Source organism: Micropterus salmoides, unplaced genomic scaffold (assembly GCF_014851395.1).
Source record: "Micropterus salmoides isolate LMB-PRFRI ecotype aquatic unplaced genomic scaffold, ASM1485139v1 Ms_hic_scaffold_21, whole genome shotgun sequence".
Lineage (NCBI taxonomy): Eukaryota > Metazoa > Chordata > Actinopteri > Centrarchiformes > Centrarchidae > Micropterus > Micropterus salmoides.
Genome location: NW_024041262.1, coordinates 16927721 through 16953174, shown reverse-complemented (window position 1 = coordinate 16953174; position 25454 = coordinate 16927721). Strand labels below are relative to the sequence as shown.

Sequence of the window (25454 nt, the reverse complement as noted above, 5' to 3'; positions counted from 1 at the left end):
CAAATTTCTGATATAAAATGAAAAAAATAAATAAAATAATATATATATATATTTTTTTCAGCTGATCTCTTCACCCCTCTGATTGTTTGTTTTCCCACTTTTTCAGCTTTATATAATTTATATAGATCATAATTTCTTATCAGGATATCCCACATTTCCACAAATTATATTTATATATTAGGTTTCTGTCAGCCCAGTGTTGCCACCAGGCCAGGGATTGCGTAGCCTTGTGCTCGTTATATCGCTGGCTTCTACACAGTCCATCAAAAGCATAGTAAAAGCAAATAGAGCGGTGTTGCATAAATGGAGATTGTCAAATCTGACAATCTGAGAAACCTAACTCTTAATCTTTTTTGTTGGGTGAGAGTTTCACTTTATTTTTTGATTGAAATCTTTTTCACCTAAGGTGGTGAGAAAACTGAAACTTACACAGCAAGAGTGAATGAGCGGCAAACATGCTCTGTGTGTGTGTGTGTGTGTGTGTGTGTGTGTGTGTGTGTGTCCAAAGAAAGGCCCTCATGGTTTGGACGGGGCTGTGGAAAAATATTTTCAGAAAGAGGAGAATGCTGCGAGCAGGTTTTCTTGAGGAAAGGTAGTGGACGTCTTTAGGAGAGAAAAGCGGGGGAGGAACTTGGGCCAAGCGCTCTGTTTGTTGGGGACCACCACAGCACTGACAGCCACATTAAGTTGACTAGGAAAGAAAAGCATGGGATTAGAAAGAAAAAAGAAGATGAATATGAGGGAGAAAAAGTGGTAAGGTGGGAAAGCCAGAGTCACTCGCACTGTAAGGTTAATGAACCACACTGTCCAATTTGGAACTAACATTTTGCAGCTTTTCACTTTAATCTCAGCTATCTTTGATACTCTTTAGCTGAAGGGTCTTTGTGTTAACAATTTTCTTCTCAATTAGGATGACCACTTAACACAAGTGGGCCAATTGCAAGGTGGAGTTGGTGATGGCCAAAGGAAATATTGGCAGGAAAGTGAGCCCACCTGAAAAGACAGGTTCTTCTTCTCCTTGCCTGAAGTGTGCATTTACGCCTGACTCCTGAAAAGGGCCTCTTACTTAGATCCAACACAAGGTGGGAGGGAGGAAAGTGGGAGAGCCAGAGGTTGTTGGTTTTTATTCATAATTTCCAGCCTCTCACATGCCAATGCCAATACCAGAGTTTGCTGTGGCTCTCTACAAAATGACTTATTTTGACTGAATCCCATCTGAGCAGGTGCAACCAGATGAGGTGTTTGGACATGGATAACACCGTCTCTCTGTGTACCATTAGTCCAGAGAGTAGGGAAGTTGTGATGCAGTTGTATATATGTGTGTGGCAGTACACATAGAGGTAAATAAAACACCTCTGGGGACTTCCTGGAGGGGTTTAGTGAGCCCGGAGGCTGTAGGCAGCTGCTAGTCAGTCAGAGTCAGTTGCTATACAGGAGCCTATTTATTTTAAGGGAGTTTCCACAGCTGTATTGCTTCAATTCAGTTCAATTGCAGCAGATACCATAGATAAGGTAAAGAAAATCTGCATGTGAATAGACCATGGGAGGTTTGCTACTCTCTGTCAATGGGCCAATCACGTTCCCTTTAAATTATGTTTTTTATATCCATAAGTCTTGTGGCAGTGTATATTTTTGTTCGAGCCATACACTGCATCAGTAAAGAAGAAGAACTAATCTATTATTAATGTACCATATATAATTACACTTAGCTTCCAGTTTAATATACCTACCTAAAACAGCACCACATCAATTTTAATTCACACTAGTACTAGTATGAATACTAGTATTTCTTTCAAACAAAATTGAACAATGAAGATAGTTTTTCTTTCACGGTTATATTAGACTGCATTAGCTTTAGCTAGGTGTGCTTACTACATTGGAAACTGAGTTAGTTATCAGAGAAATGTGCATGAAAGATCCACAAGCGTTTGTAGCTACAGTCTCATATGACAAGTTGCGTCTGGTGGCTAATGCTAGCTCTTGTTAGCAAGCTTAAGTTAAATGTTACTGTATAAAAGGCCATACTGATTGACCTTTCTACTGGTGCTACTTTAAACTAGGTTTTATCATTTACTGTTCTCTCTTAATTGATTCTTGTGGTTATAGATTTTAAGAAACAGTAACAGTTGCCTCAGTTGTGACTTTTGCTCAACAGCAGTGACTGTGACTACAAGTGACTATGGTATAATAATTAAGTTAAACTGCTGTTTTTTTTTTTTAGCAAGCTAAAGCTAAGCTATTGTAACAGCAATGTAGAAGAGCAGAGAAAAGTCAGTGAACAGACGTTAGCTAAGGTTAGCTAGCATTAGCCCCCATAAGCTACTGGTCGTACCTTACCAAGTAAGGTGTGTCAAACTCGCACTGTGTTGTTTACAGTGGATTTTATTGCTCAGGAAGATGATATTTTTATGTGTAAGAAGAAGAATTTATTCACTTTCTCTTTTTTTTTTTAAGATTGTGTTTTAAAAGTCCAGTTTGAAACCCAATCTTAAAGGTGATAAAAGTCAATGAAAAAAACGCAGCATTGAGGATGTAAGACGTTCTAAGATATTTTACTTAAGTAATACCTCAATATAAAAATACTCCGTTGCAAGTAAAAGTCATGCCTTCATAATAGAAGTACATATTATTAACAAAAAATGTTTGAAGAATCAAAAGTAAAGGTAGTAGTAACAACTTGCCCCTCTCGGTGTTACTAACATAATTTTATTTCTGGTTCATTATTATTGATACATTCTTAATGAATAGGGCCTATAAGAGGCTAATCTGTTTTTGCATTGGTGATGCTGCAGCCACTGTCAAAGGGCTCTGCAGTTATCATAATATTGTGTGTTTATTTCACACTTTCTCTGCGTGCGATCAAGCTTGCATGCTCTGCCTCACTCTCTACATGCTGACCACTGTAGAAATCGTTATGCTTTACCCCTAGTCTGTCCCCATTTACCCTGAATAACTGAACTGCCCTGGCCTGCCCTTTACACTGACCTCCCTCATGTCCCCCTCGAAACCACTGGTCCCAGGACGGCGTGTCATTTTGAGCACTGCATGGAAGGGTTGCCATTTCCTGCCCCACACACACAAATTCTGTCGTTGCCCGAGGCCCACAGACCAGGAATAACCACCTCCACTTCCGCTGCAGACCTCCTCTGTCAGGCCGGTCAGGACAGGAAATACCCGCAAAAAAATTATATTTAATTATTTAGTCAACATTGTAACGGGAAACTAGCAGGCTAATTCCTTAAATATAGCATATTGATTTGAGCCTATTCTACTTAGCACTTAACGTGCCAATGTAGCAGCAAAGCCCACTATATATCGCTTCAATCATTCAACTAGTAACCGTTACAGGCACAATTTATTTATTCTGTCAAAATATGACGTTACCGCCGTCCAAACAGATCGCCACATCCATTCACAGAAAAACATCATCGTTGATTAAGAGTGTAACTTAGCCTCTCTTCCAGTCATCTTAAAAGAAACTGACACACACCCGTCTCATTCATAATTTACCTTTGAAGAGTAATATACTATGGTATTTTACTGCTGTCAGCTGAATTTAATAGGAAGAACGGACAACTGTGGAAACTGGACTAGAATTTGAGCTTCGTGGGAGTCTGTAGTATAACAGATGTTACCGGCGGGGTTTAATGAATAAATAAAAGAAGCCTGGACAGAGACTTTTTTGCTCATTACGTGGTCAACACTTTCTCTCACACACAACAGCCCACTACTTGCCTCAGATGTGTGTAATACTGCAACAAAGTTCAAGTTTTAAAAGCCTGTAACAAACCAACAAAGACTACTGCTCAAGGAGAGACCGCAAATCCGCGCTTTATGGTATCATTCATGCAGTGCACAGCATAGTTCGTTTGGAAAATGTGTTTGTGTTTATCTTATTAATATATTGTACATTTGTCATTAAAAATAATGGTTGTTGGTACATGAATTACTGACCCCCACAGATGCATGATTAAGAGCTCAGACCGTAACTAGAACCCTGCTGGACTATGTGGACTGTCAAACATGCAACATGTATACCTATAGCCTACTGTAATAATACTTTTACTTTATTCACTGTACACACACAGATTACACAGTTAGAAAAGGAGTTGGCAGTAGTGACTGATTTGCATTATCCAAAACATTTTAAAAAAGTCTGAATGCATGGGTCTTGGCATGTTGTATCAATATATCTACCACTATGAATATTTGTACATCTAAATCACGCAAATTAGGATATGCTACAGTGGCTGCATTGAGGAGTAGTATCTTTATGTGGATAACCGCTTAAATAACCGTGTATGATAAACATCTCACTGCTCCAAAACAGCTGATTCAAACTATCAACTCGTTATGAATCCTGAAGCTGCTTCAATCAGCTGGAAAGGGTACCCCAGGAAAGGGTTGGGAAACACTGTCGTAGTTCATAAACTTCAATTCAACTAAGATCAATTCATATAGCCAGCAAAGTCTTTGTACACTGTTTAACGTTAAGTGTGAAAAGCTACACCGAACGGTCTAAATGATACAGATTTTTATTTTATCTTTTTTTGGACAAATAACTAACCAGAGCATCGTCAGCATGTTAAGAGCTAGCTTGTAGCTACACAGCAGTAGTTATTGACGGCGACGAAGAGCGTGCTGACACCCGCCCAACGGACTGCGTTCCAAGGGGTGGCGCCTCACTCACGGGATGGGGCGCAGTCATGGACGACCGCTTCGCGAGAGGCTCCTGGGAGGAGCATCATTTCTCTTGGCACATAAATTGCCTGGAAATGTTGGCGGTTTTCAGAGCTCTGAGGAGTTTTCTGCCCGCTCTCCGCAGTCGCCACGTCCTTGCCAGGACCGACAATACGGCGGTGGTGGCCTATTTGAATCACCAGGGGGGTCTGCGCTCGCGCCCATTATGCAAACTGGCACATCGGATCCTCCTGTGGTCCCAGGAGAGACTGCTGTCCCTCAGAGCGATGTACATCCCTGGGACCCAGAATCAAGGAGCAAACCTGCTGTCGAGACGGGGGTTGAGGCCCGGGGAATGGAGACTCCAGAAGGATGTACGGCCTAAAGTGGAATGTGTTCACCACCTGGTGCAGAGAACGGGCGGTGGACCCAGTTACCTGCTCGGTAATTGTGATACTGGAGTTCCTCCAGCACCGTTTCTCCGCTGGCCTCTCCCCGTCCACGCTCAAAGTATATGTGGCTGCCATTGCAGCATTCCACGCCCCTCTGAGTGATGGGCCCTTGGGGAGGCTTCCGCTGGTCGTGCGCTTCCTCCGTGGAGCCCGGAGGATGAGACCCGTGACTCGTTCCAGGGTTCCCACCTGGGACCTAGAAGTGGTTCTCGAAGCGCTGGCTGAGGCCCCCTTCGAACCCCTGGAGTCGGCTGAGGCCAAGCACCTGACCCTTAAAATTACCTTTCTCCTCGCTATCCATGCACTGTCGGTGTCTCCCCGATGCCTGGAGTTTGCCCCGGGGAGGGTCAGGGCCATCCTGCACCCTTGTCCAGGTTATGTCCCCAAGGTTCCGGCCAGACTGGCAGGGTCCACGGTGCTGCAGGTGTTTCATCCCCCACCTCATGTAACCCTTGTTACAAGACACTGCGTCGGTCCACCACACCTCACCCCGCCTGGAGTGCCTTGCTTCATAGAAAGGGCTAATGTGTCTTATGTGCCGGCGTGCTTATATACCCCCTCCGGTTACGCCGTCACACACTACCGTTCTAGTAACACCAATAGGATTGGAGTAGTTTCATTCATAGTTCAGCCCTGCCACGCCCAGGGGTGAGACAGCTCACAATACGACACAATGTGGCTTCTTTCTGCATTCTCTCATTCTTGAAAGTAATCATTATTATGAAACTAATTTGATATGTGTTGACATTTAAAGCCTAGTGAAGATACATTGCATAAGTTATTTGTGAGTACAAAGTAGGTTCATGGCCTAACGCATTCCACAGATTGACAGGGACAGGTGCTCTGGTGGTGAAATTCTTGTGTTGCCGTTTCTGTGTCTCACCATTTGACTTGCATTTTTAGAGATCTCAATGAGGATAGAAAACATTTTAATTAGTTCGATCGACATGGAAAACGTGAAATTACCTGCTTCCGTTAACGCAGCTGTTAACAGCATCTTCTGTGTTGAGTGCAAATGTTGAAGGGGATGGATATGTCATTACTGATTGGTAGGGCAAAACAATCCCTTCACCCAAGCAGAAGATGGCAAACATAAACTTGATGTTAGACTGAATGGTATGTGGCAGTTCAGTCTGATTATCAGGCTAGTGCCACATGTCAGGACATGTTGTTGCTTGAATTGGCTAAAATGAATGTGAAAGATGTCACTTGTAGTTGTTGATTCTCAATGAATTATCACCTACTTCTGCTTTATGGAACTTAATTTTCAGCTCATTGTTGGGGGTTCCCATATCAACTTTATAAAGTGAGAAAACCGTGTATCAGTGTTGTGTAACCGCTTGTTTTCACTGCCCCCAAGTTGCCAGAAAACCAGGTATAGCAGATTCAAAGAAAAATTATTATCCTCTCTCAGCTCTATATTGTCTTAAGCTGCAATTTGCCTGCCTCAGGTATACTCAGCTATGCTTTGAGCATATCATACTGACATCCTGCGCCAACCTTGTTTTGCTAATGTGTTAACATTAACATGTCAATTTACCCACTGTTAGGATGTTAAGATGCATGTTAACAGATTAAGCTTGGTAGAAAATTAATGTATGTTATGTAATGTATCACTTTTTAGCACTCGTGCAAGCAGTGGTAACATGTTAACATTTAGCATGTAATGTTTTGCGTGGTAACCGCTTCATTTTGGAATTTTATGTTTTTTTATGTTTTCCTGTTCATGGCACTAAGTGAAATCATCAAATTATTAAGGTGTCATCCACTGGGATTCATGAATGTCTGTACCACATTTCAAGGGAATAAAGCCGTAGTTATTTCAAAATTCTCCCCCTGGAGCAAAGTGTTTGACCACGCTTTAGTGTGGCTAACAAACAACATGTTCTTCACAGCAGCTTTGTGGCTCCCTCACAAGAAAAGTCAACCATCAATACATTTGCTTTTTATTAACCTCCGACATCAATACAAAACATCATTTGTGGCCAAGAGTACAAATTTGATTAGAAGAACTCCAGTGGGTTTTGAAATATTGAATCTCTGATTTGTTGTAGCTCGCAGACATGCCATTTTTAATGCCCCAGTGTTGGGTTTGCATACACACAATATTTTGATAGTTCGGTAAATGATTGATTCACAGTGGGAGTCATCATGTGCTCAGCTGTCAGGCATGTGCACGTACAGAATTTACCAAAATGCATGTGGTTACTGTGGGCAGATATTCCAGTCTCTGCGTAGGCTAAGTTGATGAGCCCTGTCTCCTCCTGTGGCTTTGTAATCTCTGCTCTCCAGACGTGTGATGTATTTCTGCTTGTCTTTTTGTCTGAGAAATTTGTCTCTTCTAGTCACCGCCTATTGACCATTTATTTTACATTACATTCCTTCTTTAGATCCCCATGTTTTTGGTTATTTCTGAGGCTTATTTTTTGTGTTAGATACTATTTGTTTGATTGATGACCAGATGTGTTAACTATTCCATATAGATATGAAAGGCATGTTAAATGTATATTATGTTTGAGATCATAACCCACAAGATTTTGCTTGTGGTGTCATGAGAAAGTTTCTGAACTTTTCACATACATTTTCAGGCCCTTTTGCTAGATGGAGAGACTGGCTGATGGCAGCTCTGCATATACAGTATGTGCATTGACACAGTTTGCCCCTAATATCCATCTTAACCTCAACTACAGTGATTTAATCAGCGTAGTGTGGCTAACAGACTGGAAAAAGACAGACAGAGGATTGGAATCTGTAGAAACCATTACATAAAGGCATCTCCGTCCCCTCCTCTCGCTGGCTACATGGCTTCTCTGCTCCTTTAAAAAAGGAGTTTTGGGCACCATCTTGATCCATAAAGCTCAGTTCTACAGCTTGAAGCCAGATGATATATAACTTAGATTGCTTTGCTACTGGCCAACATGGCAGGCGGCAGACCGGAAGGGTTGATGGTCGGGTTTTCAGAAAAAGGGCAGTGCACAACAACAAAAACAACAAGCTGGTTAGGTTCAGGCAACCGGGAGAAATATATATGAAAAACGCATTCCAGCAGCTGGGGGGGTGGACACACTAGGATGCCAAAGCTTTTAATAACACTAATTATAGTATTTATAAAAATAATATATTTCACCTGTCAAAGTTGGACAGCTTCACACAGACATTAACAGAAGCAACATTGAAATGTAACAGAGTTTTATACACAAGGACAGCATCAGAAGAGTGATGAGCTTTCACTTGTAAAAAGAAGGTGGAGAGTTTGCAAAGAGAGCTAAGATTCAGTGATGCAAGTTTATAATAACATTGGATTATTTAAGAGCTGAGGGTAAACAATGTTTTGCCTCTGCACATTACTAGCTAGTGCAACCTAAATAATGGCCAGCAGATTTGGAGAGTTGACGCCTAATGTAGAGTAAAATTAAATTTTTCATGCTGGCCTACTATAGTGTATATTATAGCACCAATCTTCTATGGCATTCACAAGAGAGCGGAAATTATACCATTATATTAATATCTTTGGAAGAAACTAAATTATTAGAATTATCGTCTAAAATAGCAAAATGCTGAAAACGAACCAATTTTAAGTTGCATGAAAGCCGAGGGGATTTTGACCGCCTGTCTGTAGGCGCCAGCATGTCTTTTGATCTTTCTGAAGATGACAGGAAGTTTTAGAGGCTGGTAAAAGGGGTGAGTGGTAATGAATGTTATTACCCAGATGTAAGTTACGTAGCTTCATATTATTATGTGACAGTTTCCAGAATGCGTGGATGAATGAATCATTCTTTTTATGTTCAGAACAGGAATGGGAAATAATAACATTTTCAGCTCAGGCTAGATCTTTGCACATTTGAGAAAATGAATGAAGTCATTTCAGTGTACCAACAGATCTGTGTGCAATCGGGGACACACATTCTTAATTCAATTGTACATATGACAATTTGTGTAGGCAAATTATTGAAGGATTTATTCAATATTGCCTATCTCTGAAATAAACAAAGTTTAAAATTTGTCTTTCAGTTTCCTTTGTTTAATCCAAACATGGTAATGTTAGCTTATTAGCATTCCAACAGGCTAAAATGTGTCTAATGCAAGTGACATAATACAAAGCCCTGCCAATGGTTTTGCGCTATTCCACCGATCTACAGGTGGCAGAGAAGAAGAAGACATCAAGTTCGTTAACATGTAAACAATATTTAAAATTTTGGAAATTTTGGTATTACAAATGTTTTGAATGAGGAAGGAACTATATTCATGTTTTGTTTTGAACTCAAGGAATACACATAATGAGTTTTGGTGACTAACAGTGAATGTAAACACAATTTTTGTTTGCATAAAAGAAAACTCTACTGGACACCTTTTTAAGATCTAATACCTGTTAAACATACAAATGCTTAACAGCATTGGGAATTGTACAGAGCATTAGCCATTTTTGAGTCATATTCTAACCTGATGGTGGCAGAGGAAAGGCCAGAGTAATACATCTTAGTCAAGATGAGTCAGAGAGGAACTAACAGTAGAGTTTTATCTTCAAGCAATTAAATATATTTTACATTGTCCCAATGTCATTCATATAAACTCTTAATCTGTGAGTTTTGGCAACAAAAAATAAGCCGGGATGAAAAGTAGTGAAATTGCAGCTGTGCCCTGATTTGTAATGAACCTACCTGAAAATCAGCGTGTATACTTGACTTTGAGTTATCTGTACATTGAGTCAAGGAGCCATGTGTAGGCTGCCTGTCCATTCTAGAAAGGTTGGGGTTTGGTTAAGGATTTGGGTGGGAGGTGTTCTTGCAGAGCCTGATGAATGGCTGCTTGTGCAAACGTGGGTGGGAAGGACCAGTATGGATTGGCCTTTTTACCTCGGCAACCCCATCAGCTGGTAATTGGCACCATATGTCAAGCAGATGGACTGTCTCCATAATGTGCACTTCTCAGTTGAGTCCTTACCCACACAAGCTCACAGAAAGGTCGACCTTCAACACTTTGCCACCATTCAGGAATTAAATTGTGGTGCTCAACCCCATAGTCCTATGTTACTTTCTTTTTAGATACATAATAATTTTTATTAAGTATCAGTATGGTACATTTAAATGACTAGAACAAGAACTAGAACAAAGAGATATAAATGAGATCTTATAAAATAAATAGTTTATGTTAAGTGTATAGTTGGTGGAAAATCTGTAAGGTTTCTCTTTTACTGATTAAAAAAAAAAAACTGATTATGAATATACATTAAACAATGTCCTATTAACTCCCAGCACAGCTCAGAAATCTTCCGATATTAGAAAGTAAAGAGGAACGAGTGGAGAAAACTCTAATAAACTGTCAATAATATAAACAAGTTAGTGCTCCTGGCTGTTCTAACGACAGTTGTTGTGGTCACTAGAGTAACCTGAGGCCAAGTGTGAACGACTGTCGTTGGGATTGTCATGTGTCAAGTTCAGTTGCCCTTGATTTAACCCTCCTTGGATAACCATGACCTGGATCACTGGGAATCTTCACAGACATTTCAATGGATGATATAACAGCTGATTTAGGCATTCCAGAGAAATATCAGGGGGAAGCAAAGGCTGACTTGTCCAATAATTGCAAATAATTTTCAAACCGTCTGATGTTTTTGTTATTGCCTTTTTAGTCTGAGAGGTAGAAGACCAAAGGACTAACTGGCCTATGAAGTGTCAGTGCTATCAACACTTGACGCATGAAAAACACAGCTTCTGAGATTCACTGTCAGAGAGACAAAAATTGGTAGTGGCCTCAAACACCCTGATGAACAAAAATTTGTATTTTCACCAAATCAAATAGGGATAGCTAGCGATCAACTGTCAGTCTGTAAACGTATCTGGAGGGACAGGGATTGGGGTGCAGTTTTTACAACAAGCTGAGATTTTCAGATTAACCTGTTAACCCCTGTTGGACTGCTCAACATGTGGAAACCTTTTATGCCAAACCTTATGACATGCAGCATCCCTGTTTACACAAGACATGGGCACGGGTCAGGCGGTATCTCTCATAAGTTGGTGCTGTTTATCTTTAATACATCTATGTATGTAACACCTGTGATCAGGCAGAAATCTCACCACAAATCCACACAGTTTAACTTCAGCAACTCTGATAAAATGCGGAATATCCCCCTTGTGAATGTGTAAAAACTGCGAGAGAAAGGCATTCACTGTGTATTCCTCAGAGAAATTAACGCTTTCAAAAGAGAGACATTTTTCCTCAATAATATCATGTAAGAGATTGTCCATTTTCCAGAGTTGAAATCTTAAAGATGATACTCTGACTTCCCGTTCACAAAAAGCAGCACGGAGCTGCGCCACAAGCAGCTGACAGAAACACTTAAGAGAAGAGTTACCATACACACATTATCGTCCAGTCGCAGTGGAGTAACCATCTCTATATTTCAGGCCCTCTTTTTTTGCTTCTCTCTCCTTTTTTTTCTCTCACTACTTACTTAAAAACAAAAACTAATTTTACTGACAAGCCTGTATCAAAATAAATATAATTTGAAGTCAGTTGTCAATAAACATGTGTATTTAAAATAATAGTTTGACATTTTGTGAAATACACTTATTCGCTTTCTTGCCGAGAGTTACAGTATATGAGAAGATCAATACCACTGATGTCTGTGCTCTAAATGTGAATTTGAAGCCAGAAGGCGATTAGCTTTGCATAAAGCCTGGCAAAAGGGGGAAAAAGCCTAGCCTACCACTACCTCCAAAGAACACAAATAAACATGTTGTATCTCGTTTGTTTAATTGATACTCCAGGAAGGCACTGCTCTCAGCCAAGAAAATGTCCAGCACATTGCTCCCTGTTGAACCACAATGATTTGGTTTTTGTAGGATAAACAAATGAGATGGCTCCGGCTTCATATTACACAGATATATGAGAGCGGTATTAATCTTGTTATCCAATTCTCGGTAACAGCCCAAAAAAATAAATATATTTTCCACAATGTCATACTATTCCTTTTATATGGATTCACATGTGAATTTCAACCTTCAGAGATGTGAGCATCTCTGGCACTCACATGCCCGAAGGACATCTGATCTGCAACTTGATATACATCACATCTAATCACCTTAAGTTTTATTTGTGTTAAGTGTGCATATTGTTGTTGTGTTTTTACAGTAACTTTGCAGGTTCTGACTTCACATTCTGTAAATGCTTTAGATAGCTCAAAGGAGTCATTAGTAATTCCTTAGTTTAATGAAGAGTTGAGCGGAGTATGCTTGGGTTGTACATGTCCATGATAAAAATTTAAAAAATCAACACATGCTTGTCTTGAGCAGAAGTAGTTTTCCACGCATTTAACAGAAAGCTGTCACTGCTCTCATTAGTGGGAACATACTGGGCCTCCACTTTTTCTTAACCACATCTCTTCACATTGTCCTCGCTTAGAGGTCAGCTCATCCAACCAGCATTCCTGGACTCTCTCAACAATGGTATGTGGTCTGTGTTTGGCCAGCCTCCTTACTCACTCAGGACCCGAGCAGAGCTGAGGACATCCATCATTACACCTCAGAGTCTGATTGAATTATGGGTTTCACCTTTGATAGCGAATGGGGACTGACCAGTCAGCTCCTTTGTTCTGAAAAGCCAGGCGAGATGAGAGGATGCTGTAGGATGCTGTTCTCACTTTGTTTCCTCTCTTCTGTTTCGCCAACTCACCAGAAAGTTTTCTTCTTTACCCTTTAAAACATTCTGAAATTATTCCACTTTAGAATTAGATGGAATTTCGGTTTTCCATCACAATATACCAAGTAATGCATAGTTTTTTAGACTTTTTCAGCTTGTCAAAACAACATGCTGAGAAGTGGATATGATTATCAGCATAGTATATGGTTGTGCCAGAATTTAAAAAATGTAATCCATGCAAATCCAGAGCTTTCAAGGCTGTCTCTTTTTCACTGAATGGAAGAAATTTACTGTTTCTTCATCACATCCCCAGCATTGTTTTCTGAAATTTCTGAGAGGCCGCTCAACCACATATATGGGTCAGTTGATGTAGACAGATGGCAGCCACAGAACTAGAGTTCTGCAGTTTGTAGAGGTGTTGATCATATAGAGGTGTGGATTATGTAATTTTTTTCTAAACTGATATGAGCAGTGTGTGTGTTGCTGTGTGTACAGTATGTGTGTTATGAGCTCTGTGTTTGGCCGTGGCTTGTGCAGATAGCTGCCGGGCTTTGTCACTGTGGATTAAGAGGCTAAGAGATGAAATGCTGAAAGCCCCCTGGGGTAGCAGGGTGCACAGGGTGTTTGGGTTCACCAGCGTTCACCTGCTCTGACACTGTTGTCAATGTTTAGATTAGAGAAAGTGTGCGAAAGGGTGCGCGAGTGCTTTCTCTCTTCCTCTGTGTCCTGGGAGAGTTGATAGACAACAGACAGCACATCCCTTGTTTGCCTAAGTGTAGTTTCTCCTCCGCTCTGCTGCAGATGCTTGGAAAACTAGGATCCAACCACGGCTGTTTGGGAATGGACAGGAAACCCCACTCATTTCCCCCCTCTCTCTGTTGCGTCATTCAGCTCTGGAATGACGGTATTATGGTGCGCTATGCACATTTCAAATTACCCTTGCCCACCTACTTTGTAAACTTATTGTCTTTAATATACTTCCCTGATATGCTGCAGACTGTGAGCAGATAACTGTTTAATCTATCAGAAACACAGTAAACAGTCAAGGCGCTCAACAACAATCTCCTGCAACAAAAGTTCTGAAGGTCTGCCCACAGCTCATTGAGCCTATACTACACCTCAACCCTGCATGCTACTTTCTCTTAACCCCACACAGCTGGATGGCAGACCTTTTCACTTGATGCCTGGAAGTGCTTAAGGCTCTCGACAATCAGAAAAAAGGAGGGTAAAAAAAGGGAAAAACATCTTGACACCAACTCGCCACATTGAGGAAAGCCTGTCTGCATGTTCCTCAGTGCTGCTCACAGCCCTATAATTGACCGAATTAAGAACCTTACTTTGTGAGAAGTGGCATGTGTTATTGCTGGCTTCGTTGTTACAGCTCTGCTTTGCTAGGTTACATAAGCAACATTTTAATTTGTTTGTTTGTATCTAATTTGTATTTGTACTGACATTTCACATGGGTTTTTTTAATGATTTATGAATCATGTGTTTAAGATTGGCATCCTCTCACTCCTGAAGACAGTGAAATAGTCTAGTTGAAGAGAGTACTATTATCTTGTCTCTTGACAATATTATAGGAGCATCTCCATACTTTGGATAATTGCACTGTTCTAGTGTTTCTGACCATAGGCTTATGCCACAAAATTTGGATTTATTTAGTGTGAACTGTGTTTGGCATTCTACATTAGGTAGCGGTTTTGGTAGATGGCTTACAAACTGAACTCCTTCCAAATGTCAAAACCGCTGTCTGCCAGTGGGATTTTCTTTAGCAGATAAAGGGGGAGAAGAGATAAAAGAATGCGATATAATGCCTGTGGAGCAAATTCTTTGTTGTTATTTTTTTCTTTATCAGCAATGTCGCATACAGCTTGAAGTTGCTTAGACTCAAGTGCTTTACTTTGCCTCGTTGGTCAGATAACTGTGATCAGGTATTAGAAGGTCTTTCAAAGCTGACCTTTTGGATGTTTCTGTTATCTGTTACAAGGTAAGTATAGGCATGAATGAGCAGGACAGATGTAATTCATTGTGTGATTTCTAGATCAGGTGCAGAAACATAACTCCTATGAATAATAATGTTGCTTTTTTGTCTCTGAATGTGTAAATAAGAGATTGTGTGGCAACGCATTAGCCGTTAAAACTTTGAAGGTATAAGCCCTGCGTGTCAAGAGTTTTATTTGTAGTGTTTTTGCCCCCAAGTGGTCTAAAATTCAACAGGGAAAGAAACCTAGCTGGCCATCAGCGCGCTCGTTAGCTTGGTTGCTGACGATAATATGTTCACACACTATTCAAAAGACATACAAAACCATCGACTGTCTCTCTTAAAACAACGCTCTTGTGGAGCATTTTATACTGCGACAGACAGATGAGGGTTATTTAAAAGTGCTACACAGCTAATACGCTACGCTAGCTATTCTGCATTTGGAATCTCTCTGTTCCCTCAAAGGTCAGCACTGGATGACTTCATAGTGGTCAACGTTGTCGGTGAATATTCATTTCGCTATCTTCACCAAAGTTGAACTTGACGCATAAGATTCACACAGATTACTTTTTTTTGTACTTTTTTTGTTCACAGATTGTGTTCATATTAACCATCTTATCGTTTCATTTTTATTCACTTAGCTCTGTTATATTGTTTTATAAAAATAAATGAGTGTTTCCCAAGTCCTGCATTTTAAATCTCATTGTGGTGGGTGTGTGGAAAGCGCAACACTCTGCCCCTTCATCGTCAGGCTTAATGTGATGTGACAACTCAGCACTCTTTTGGGTAAATTATGTGAAGCATGCAAAGATGAGAAATGTTTGGTCTCTCGCACCTTTTCGAGTCTTTCTGTGGGGTGTTTGCAGTCCCATGTTTCTACTGCTTTGGGCATTAGAACAATGGGAACCTATTACATTAAAATATATAACTAGTAATGTTTGATGTACTAAAGTACTGTTGTTGTTGCTTTTTGATATTTTTTTCTAACGTGGTTGGAGGAAAGAGAGTGAGAACATGAGTTGTTAACTAAGAGCTTCTTCTTTTTCTGTCTTGGTGCATTTTTGTATATTTTAATGGATTAGTCAGAGCTTTTAGTGTGTGACTCACAATATGCATTTGCTACTGTTAGAGGACATAGACCCTGTGTTGGTGGAGCCGATGGCCTAAGGGAGACTAAGATAAACAATATTATGTTGGCCCTAAGCGAAAATAATGTTCATGCAGGCAGGGAGGTGGTTGAGGGGATATAGGAGAAACACAGTACAGGAATGAGGATGTTACATATGCTGAAACACGGCTGTTCTCATGGGTTGTCTAGTTCACTACATGTCCTCGACCGACTGCTGACTGTCAATGTATGATATTTTGTAAGAATTTATAACTTAAAAAAATTTACTAAAATTATCAACAGAATGTGAAGAAACCACAGTTGTGACTTTGTAAAAGACTTCTATTGTGTTGCAGATATCTACTAAATGAACATGCTAATCAGCTAGCCTCGGCCTGTCCTGTCTCGTAATACCACTTGTGCCTCGAAATGCAATAGTGAGTCACTGTAGCATCCAGTCTGCTCTCAGTCCAACCACATATAGGTCATACAAGCCTCCAGAGGTGGCCACTGACTGATCCCTGAATCCACCGTGTCTTGGTTGACCTTGGAGGTCTGGTCGGAGCCAGTGTAAAACACCTCAGTACTGTATTCTCTGTAGTCAAACTGGCCTCAGTCTAGGAGGATGTGTTCGGTGCAGGTCTGACAGTGTACACTGGGAGTCTGCCAAGCCCGGTTCCCTTGCCTGCTCGCCTAGCTCCGGTTCTGGTGCCCATTCTTGCGCCGCTCCCCGCTAGCATTCCCTGCCCAGCTCCAAGCTCCCAGTCCGGTCAGTCAGCTGATAGGACCGCTAACTGTCTGACTAACTGAGCTAACTAGCTAACAGCAGCTACAGTTAGCATCAGTTAGCGTTTACTCTAGTGATCCGCTGACTCTTATTCGTTTGAAGTCGGAATTCGACATGTTCGCCAATTCTTACATATTGAAAAATTTTAAAAAAGAGTGAAAAATAAGAGTGATTAATCGGGTTATACAGTGTGACATGTAAATGTTATGGGTGCATTGTGTTTATTTCAAGGTGAATTTGGTTAATACTGAATTGTATGTGTCATACCTTTTGTTTCGTTGTTGTATGGACCAGTTTGTATGTTTGTTAATTAGCAGGATCAACAGATGCCAGTGAGATTTGGTGAATGCCCTATTGTTTTTGGCTTGGACCCAGGAATTACATTTCTGTGATTTTTTTGTTAATTACTGCACTCAAATTAAATTTAACAAATGTGGCCATCGTCCCCCTTGATTTAGTCTATCAGTGTCTTTTTTTAATGCTATTAACATTTTCAAAACACTTTCTGTTATTCCAGTTATATTTAGATTGTTAGATATAATGATGGTTGTGTAACTTTGGCGAAAGTCTCGTTCTCTGAGTGCTTTCAACTTCAAATAAGTGAGAGCAAACACAAACACATGTACTAGACATTTAACCACTGTACCTCCATCCAGGCAGGTTAAATTTCAAGAACGACCAACATTATGCAAACAGCCTACATGCAGGAGGAAATTAGACTGAACTAGCTCCAGTACAAGAAAGACAACTTGCCTAGCGTTTGATACTTTACACAGTGCAAATGTAAAAATGTAAAGAGTAAGCTACTGATGACAGTAATGCTTTAAGGGGAAAGAACGTGTTTGTTGTGCGCACTTGATATACCAATAGAGCTTCTATTTTTTTTTTTTTACCTCTTTTCATAGATAAAAAGTGGTAAGACGGAGAAAGAGAGTCAGCAGCTGCTGCTGTGGAGCCTGCAGTACCTGGAGCGCTACATTTACCTCATCCTCTTCAACACATACCTGCATCTAGAGAAGAAAAACTCCTGGCAGCGCTCCTTTACTGTCTGGATGGAACAGGTACAGGATCTCTGCCCCATGTATACAGTTTTCTTCTCTATTCTATCTCGCTTTGATATTTATATACATATGCAATTTGTGTGTGTGTGTGTGTGTGTATTATTGTAATTTTGTCATGTGTCAAATTTAGTCCACTGGATAAAAATTTTAGTTGACTGATTTTAGTCAAAAGAAAATCAAAAGTATTTTAGTCTAGTTTTAGTTATTAACCATGATTTAAGTCTTTTCTAACTCATTAGTATAATTTTGATTAGCATTTTGGTCACTCTGCTCTAACCAAAATAGAGATATTTAGATATTTATCATTTTAGTCTTTATTTCACTTATCTCACATATAGATAAAATGTTTTGTCAAATTTGAATGTTAACTTTGTTCTCAATTTTATAAAGGAGACATTAACTTACCTCAATTCCCAGGTTGTTAGCCTTGATATGCGCTTCAAGTTTGTAGTGTTTTTTCTAGAAATCTTATAACCACATTGCTTACCGTCCAATATAATTAGGCACCTAGTATGTTGTGTTCATCACCAGATTTTGCATCCTCCACAGTGCAACATTTTCCTCGCGTACCAGGCGTCGCCCCGGTCGGCCAGCATTCAAAGCACAGGAAGAAAAAAATACCGTTGAATAAACACTGTTCAAGTGAAAATCTAGAGGGAGAAAATATGGCCTGTAATATTTTTTCTGCGCATTATATTGACAAAAAGAAAGAGAGATTTTATTAACGTTTTTATTTTATGAATTACATTTCAGTCATTACGTTTTGTCAACAATATTGCATGTTGCATGTTATAGTTCGTTTTGGTCACGGAAAAAAAGGTCGTTGACGAATATATTTTGTTTAGTTTAGTCTGAAAGTAACTCTAGTGTGTGTGTGTATATATATGTACGTGTGTGTGTATGTGTGTACAGTATCTCACAAAAGTAAGTAAACCCCTAACATTTTTGTAAATATTTGATTACATCTTTTCATGAGATAACACTGAAGAAATGACACTTTGCTACAATATAAAGTAGTGAGTGTACAGCTTGTGTAACAGTGTAAATTTGCTGTACCCTCAAAATAGCACATCACACAGCCATTTTTAATCGTTGCCAAGCACTTATCTATCGATCGAGAGAGATATAGATATGTATATATATGTATATATAGATATGTATATACTTTTTGTGACACTGATCTAAATAAAACAGAAACGACAAGGAATAAGATTAATAACTGAGGAGAAGTCAACTACAAGAAAACAGAATTAATGTGTGTTCTTTTAAACCACTAAATAAATTTGCACAAAGCTCTATCAGATGGAAATGTCAAGTTAATGTTGCAGGTAATGAGTCCTTAGAAAAATTGCCGTGCAAGCTGAGCACATTGGAATCTGGTACTGTATTGAATAAGTGAAGCATTGCTTTCAGACACTAGAGAAGTGCAACCTGCTGGTGGCCTTTCAGACTCATTTGCACATTGTCATTTGCTGCTCTACATGTTTACTATTTGCTGGTTATTGTGGTTTCTTTAAGATTGCGGCAGGGAAACAAATCTTTAATTACCTATGGTTTCATGTTCCAATATCTTGGTTGAAGATAAACTTAAACAGCAGAATGAGGGACGGCTTTTTTCTTCAGCACTCAATTTGTGCACATTGTGAACTGGTTACCAGAGTTTCATTTGCATTTTCCTCCAGGAATTTACAAGCTGGTTCTGGTTCTTTTGTGGCCTGGTTCTTCACACACTGAACTTCATAATGTCTCGGCTCTGTGTTTTTGTTGTTACATTAATCGTTTGGCCAGCTGCGCCCCTACAGTAAAGTTGAGAATTTATGTGCATTCCAAATAAATGACAAATCTTAAGTGTTACCAAACACACACAAATACACTGCAATTAAAATATATGTTGCAATATTTTAAACTCACATGGTAGTAAAAAAATAAGCAGTTTGGCAGATTGACAAAACACACACAGTGTGGGTTTAAAATGTAAACAAATGATACATCTGCATGATATGGTTTAATTTACATTTCTATGCATTTGGTATTAATTAAAAGATGTTAGCTGTCTTGTTGTTTTCCCAGTTTTAGCACTGAGGCTCAGCAAAACCAATTAAATCTTTTTTTATTTTTACACCGTAGAGTAAGCATAGGCAGCAACTTTACAATATGTATTTTTTTAAGCCGAATGATGGCATTTTTTTGTTTTTATGTTTGAGTGGAATGTCTAAAACCTATGCTGAAAGCAAACAGGCAATCCTTAGTCATGATTTGGACTCGGTAACTTCGCAGCCATTTTCTGTTCTTATTTGTGAGCAGACGGCACACGGCCAAGAGCCTGGAATGTTTGAAAATCACTGAATGAAAATCTCTTCCTTCTTTGTCCTTATTGAGGTGGAATAAACTCAAAGATAAAACGTGGAATTTCAAAATAGACAGAAACAATAGCTGTATAAACAATTGTCACAGAAATATGCGCAGTCAATCTGGACATATTCTTCCTGTTATGAATAGCAAATATATGTGGTGCATCAGAGTGACTCTAATGGCCCAGTTATGCCATGAGAAAATACAGACATGCACACAAGGAACAAGAACGCTCTGCTGTAAAAGGTAACAGAAAACACACATCTAGGTAGCCTTTTGTTTTTGCTGGTATTCCTTTCTGTTTTTCTTTTGTTCTTCCTTCCTTCCAACAAAAATTGCCTTCTTTTGAGCAAAAACTCCAGCAGTCTTATCTGGTTGAGACTTCTGTCCACCTGTTGAATTTATGGCCTGATCGGACCGAACACAGCCTCCAAGACCAACGGAGGCCAGTTTGGCACTCTCAGAATCCTTCAGATATCATCTGAGACAATTTAGCCTCTGGGGGTAATGGCCAATGTATAGGGGCTTCCGGTGTAGCCAGTGGATATTCATATAACGGATATCCGGGCCAAGACTTCCTCTTCTGTGTTAACAGTTCGATTAGCAATCTCAGAACCCATCAACAACTGTTTTCCAACGTTTTGAATGTACACACATTTTAAAAAGCTAATCCCCAAGACTGATAAAAATTGAAATGGTCCTCAGACAATAGACGGTGGGTTCCGAGAGTGTATTTCAGCCAAAGTGTTACGCCTCCTTTACTCTCCACACGGACTGTTTACCTGAATGCGACCAGTGCCCTTTCAGATTTGATTGGAAACCAGAAAGCTTCCGATAACGAAATCTTGTCCCTTGCCTATAGATTCTGCATTCAAATGAAGATATGTTTTTTTAGAGTTTATATGACAGGGAATACAGTAGCAAGGTGATTTACAGGGGCTCTGACCAGGACTCTGACTGCAGGGGTGACGACGGAGACACGACGGGTCCAGGAGAAGCGTCAAGCAGGAGAGGAGTGAGAGGGAGGTATCAGAGAGGCAGCGACGGTGTGTGGGGTCAGAATGTAACAGGTTTATTTAGACTAAAACACAGTTGGTGTAGGTGACTTTTATTTTGTTTCTGCTGAATCTGAATGAAGTGTGCTCTGACCTGGCACTTAATGAGACAAAGAGAAATGGAGGAACGGGAAATATTCAGGTCATTAGTCAGTCACTGCCGGAAAGCAGCTCACAAAAGTGATAGGAATTTTAGTTGAGATGTACTGATGAAATTACTTTGAATTCTAAATTGTGCTTGTGCAGTATTTTCATGTGCAGCCAACTGCTGTAACTGCTGAAAAATCCTAACCCCTCACCTCTGAGCTGCTTTGATTCAGTTTTATTTATATAGCACCAAATCACAACAGCAGTTAACTCATAGCACTTTTCATAAAAGAGTAGGTCTAGACCATACTATGATATTATTTACAGAAACCCAACAATTCCATGAGCAAGTATTAGACGACAGAGGAAAGGAAAAACTTCCTTTTAAGAGGCAGAAACCTCGAGCAGAACCATGACTCAGGGTGGGGGCGGCCATCTGCCTCGACTGGTTGGGGGTGAGAGAGAGAGAGGGAGAGAGACATAAAGAGGGAGAAAGGGATAGGGGTGGTATGGGGGAGCAGCCTACACAATATACACACAGAGGTACAGACTGTAAAGTTAATGTTAGTACAGACTTTTGCTCTAGGTAAAGACCTCATTTTAATAGCAAATTATACAATACATTTAGTAGATTACCATAAAAGAAGTCAGATTGCATTGAAGTCTAAGACAATACGACCCTACTTATAACTTTCCTAATGAGTTTATGGTCTCAAACACTAGTTTCAAGATTTCTTCAATACAGCATAATGACCCAGCAGGACCCAGAATAGAATAATGCTCATGTATATATCTGCAACGTTGTTCTTCCATTCCATATTTATATATTTCTACATTTGTTTATGTTGACTGTATGTTTGTCTACGTGTAGCACCTTATCACCACAGCAAATTCCTCGTATGTGTAAAACACTACTTGGCAATAACGCTCCTTCTGATTCTTCTGATTCTGATGATGATCATTTTGTAAATTATAGTCTCATTTAAAGACTATAAAGCAGGGTCTGTTTTAGGGCGTGGTTACCTTTTGTTATTGTTGCTATTGCGGCGACCTGTCAATGAGGATAGAGGCAAATGAAATTAGCTAACTTAAGATGTCCCCCAGCAACAGCTTTTAACCATTTTCAAAATGTGTTTTTCTTTTCAACACTGACGAGCCTAGCATATAGCATATCTATGTACAGGAAAAGGGAAATTTGACCAAGGTTCTTCCAGCTACCAAGCTTGCTCAACTTTTATTGGAATACAGAGGGGAAATGGGCGGCACTTAAAATTGGTCAATTGTCCTGTGTCTTCTGGAACACCTGGGGCCATGTCTGAGCTGAATGACCCAGCCTGTCCTTTAGATGTGCCAGTGCAGGTTCCACTCACATCCATGGCCACTGGGAAGGTCTGGAGGAAAACAGGGGACCAGGCTGGGAAATCACAGCCATCCATCAATTGCACATAATTCTGATGGCACCCCAGTATATCAAATGAGCCATGTTCTTCAAAGAATCTCTGAAAAGTTCATGCTGTTTCAGGCCTGAGAGCATTAGACTATACATGCATCAAAGCACTGTTTCCTTTCTGAAAAGGCAAACAAAATTAATATTTATGTGATGCTAATCTACAGTAAATTGTCAAATAAGAGCTGGTATTCAAATAATAGCAAGATGCATGGCAAGCATGAACACATAATGCAGAGGTGTGGGCATTTTTGTTTGTTATATTGTTATTTTTATTTCTCTGTTTTGCAGCTCCCTCTTGTCATTCAATCTCTAGCTCGCTTGACCATAGCTGCTCTCGCTCCCTCGTTCTCTCGCTCGCTTGTTGAGCTGGGGAGGAGGGGCCAACTTTGAATGGTGTGTTTGCAAACAGCAACCGACAAATTCTACTCACTCTACGTTTAACATCGTTAAATGTTGAAAAGGCTAAGTGGAAAGCCTGACATGAAACGCGAACTGATGGAATTAGTGCTGCAGAAATTGACATTACACTATACATCAATTATACTGGGGAACAGGGGAAATAGAGGCCTGGTTCTCGCTGCAACTAAGGATCACATTTCCATCATCAGCTGCAGTATTGATGTGCTTTAAACCTGCTGGGGGTGCTCGTTCACTGCAGGCTGAAACTCCTGTGGAAAAACTCATCAAAATCTCATTACTATCCAACTTCTGGGCTCACTGTTGATGGAGCTGCTACATGAATTAAATCCAATTTCCTTGATGACAGGACACCTGACAGCATAATCGATATATGCATGCAGATAGTCACAGAGAGGGGACGTCAGGATGAACATAGCAGAAGTCCACACTGCTAAAATTTAAAACTACATGCAGGGAAGGTTATCCAGTAATACCTATTCTCCTGTGTGTTTTCATATTTCAATTTATATTCATTTCCAGTGGCAGTGGTTTGTTTGGACTGAATCTAAATAAATTCATCACCTTGACAGTTCGAGTGACAGTATAGTGAAAAGCTGATCTATTGTTTGTTTCCTCAGCTGTTGGTTTCTTAAACAAACTGTAGGCCTAATTGCTATTGCATAAAAACTTTAACAAAGGACTGATGGACTCTTAGTGCTTTTTTAGCTCATTGTGACTTTATTATGATGACACCAATTGTTTATTTATGTATTTATTTTTTGGTTGTGCATTGGTTGTGTTGACTACTGTTTGAATAGTTTTCCTGTCAAAAAAACAGCTCCATTTGGTTTGCAAACGAGACACACAAAGATGATAAAAAATTATGTGGACTCCAATTACATCTGAAGAACTGTGCAAATACATGGGGTTTTACATGTGTCCTCAGTCTGACAATGTGTAAAAGCATCTTCCACATGCCTTTTTCTCACAAGGTCATGTCCAGAGACCTCTTATATCTTGGAATATACATCTGAGTAACCCTGAGGAGGATGCACTTCTGCCATTCATTTGCAAATGGCTTGCAAGGCTGTCTACCATCCTTGCTTATATTGGGCTAAGAAAAAACATCAAAACAAAGCAGAAAAAGTGGGGCATAAAACATTTTTTTTACCGGACTCAAATGGCTACATTGTGGATTTCCAACATATACACATGAAAGGACAAATCAGTCACTGGTAGGGGACTGTCCTTCGATGCTGTTGCGTTGCTGGTAAAGAAATACCTGAGATCTGGCACTCTTCAGGCATCTCTGTGAACTTAGCCTCGGAGCCTGTGGAACCTACAGAGAGGACAGAGTAGGAACCTGACAAGGAAATCGAGGAAATTAGATCACACTAAACAAAAATGTAGGCATAGGGAAGTTTTACTATTGCAGATTAAACTCAGTCAAAATGTCTTTGCACTCATATCAAAAACAAAAAGATTTACATAGTTCAAATATTGTTGCGTGTTGAGAAATATTTGTTCATGTTTCTACATTCAGAATTATTGGATCAATATATTCTGTGTGTTGTAATATAGTATAGTAATATTTGATGACTAAACATATTTATGGCGCTGTTTTAATATGTCTAAAAATTATTAGGATTTATTGACTTACATAACCTTTTGGCTTAGGTTGTAAACATTGTCGGGATATGAAGCATCTGAAAGTACTCCAAAAAATGACAATATTTTCACATTAAGCAAAAATACTAATGAAGGCTTTCAAAGGGTTAAAATAAAATGAATTACTTTCTACAGAAAAAGTGTCCCACTGTACCTGCCAAAGGTCGAAATTCATTTGAACCATTCAGACTCTGTGAGGTGAGACAGTTGCTGTGGCAACCAACTCTCGGAATCACTCGGCATTAGGACTAGGATTAGGTGTCCTCTTCAAGAGATATTTATTCTGATTGATTTCATAGCCCATGAAAGCCTAGCAGAGAGGTCAACGAAGATATCAGCTGCAGACGCATGCAGACATTCATTTCATTTGATGCACATCTCGCTGTTCACTCTGTACCGAAAGTGAGAATGCAGGGATGTGAATCTCAAGCTTTGAGTGGTCCGAAGACTAGAAAGGCTTTCCAGGTTCTTCAAAAAAATAAAAAATAAAATAAAAAAAAAAGTCTAACTCAAATATGGTGCAGGAAAGTCTTGTGACATGCATGATACAGTTTGCCCGCACCATCATCAGCATTGTGATGTGTTTACTGGCCCAGTTGCAGCAGAATCTGGCAGCGTCCCAACCCACCCGAAGGCACAATCTATCACCAGTGACCGTGGCAGGATCATTAATGACAAACGACGATGCCAGAGGCGGTGGTCAGGGGTCATCGCCATCACTGGTCATACATTTGAA

The 25454-nt window shown here is 39.9% G+C and overlaps 1 protein-coding gene across 1 annotated transcript in view; it reads left to right on the top strand.

The window, feature by feature from the left end:
- The window catches only part of pald1a (phosphatase domain containing paladin 1a), a gene marked incomplete at its 5' end in the record, with an annotated part of 34199 nt that overhangs the window by 2592 nt on the left and 6153 nt on the right, over nt 1–25454 (top strand). Inside the window, 1 exon segment of the mRNA XM_038736061.1 lies at nt 17552–17707. Coding sequence (XP_038591989.1) covers nt 17552–17707 — 156 coding nt within the window.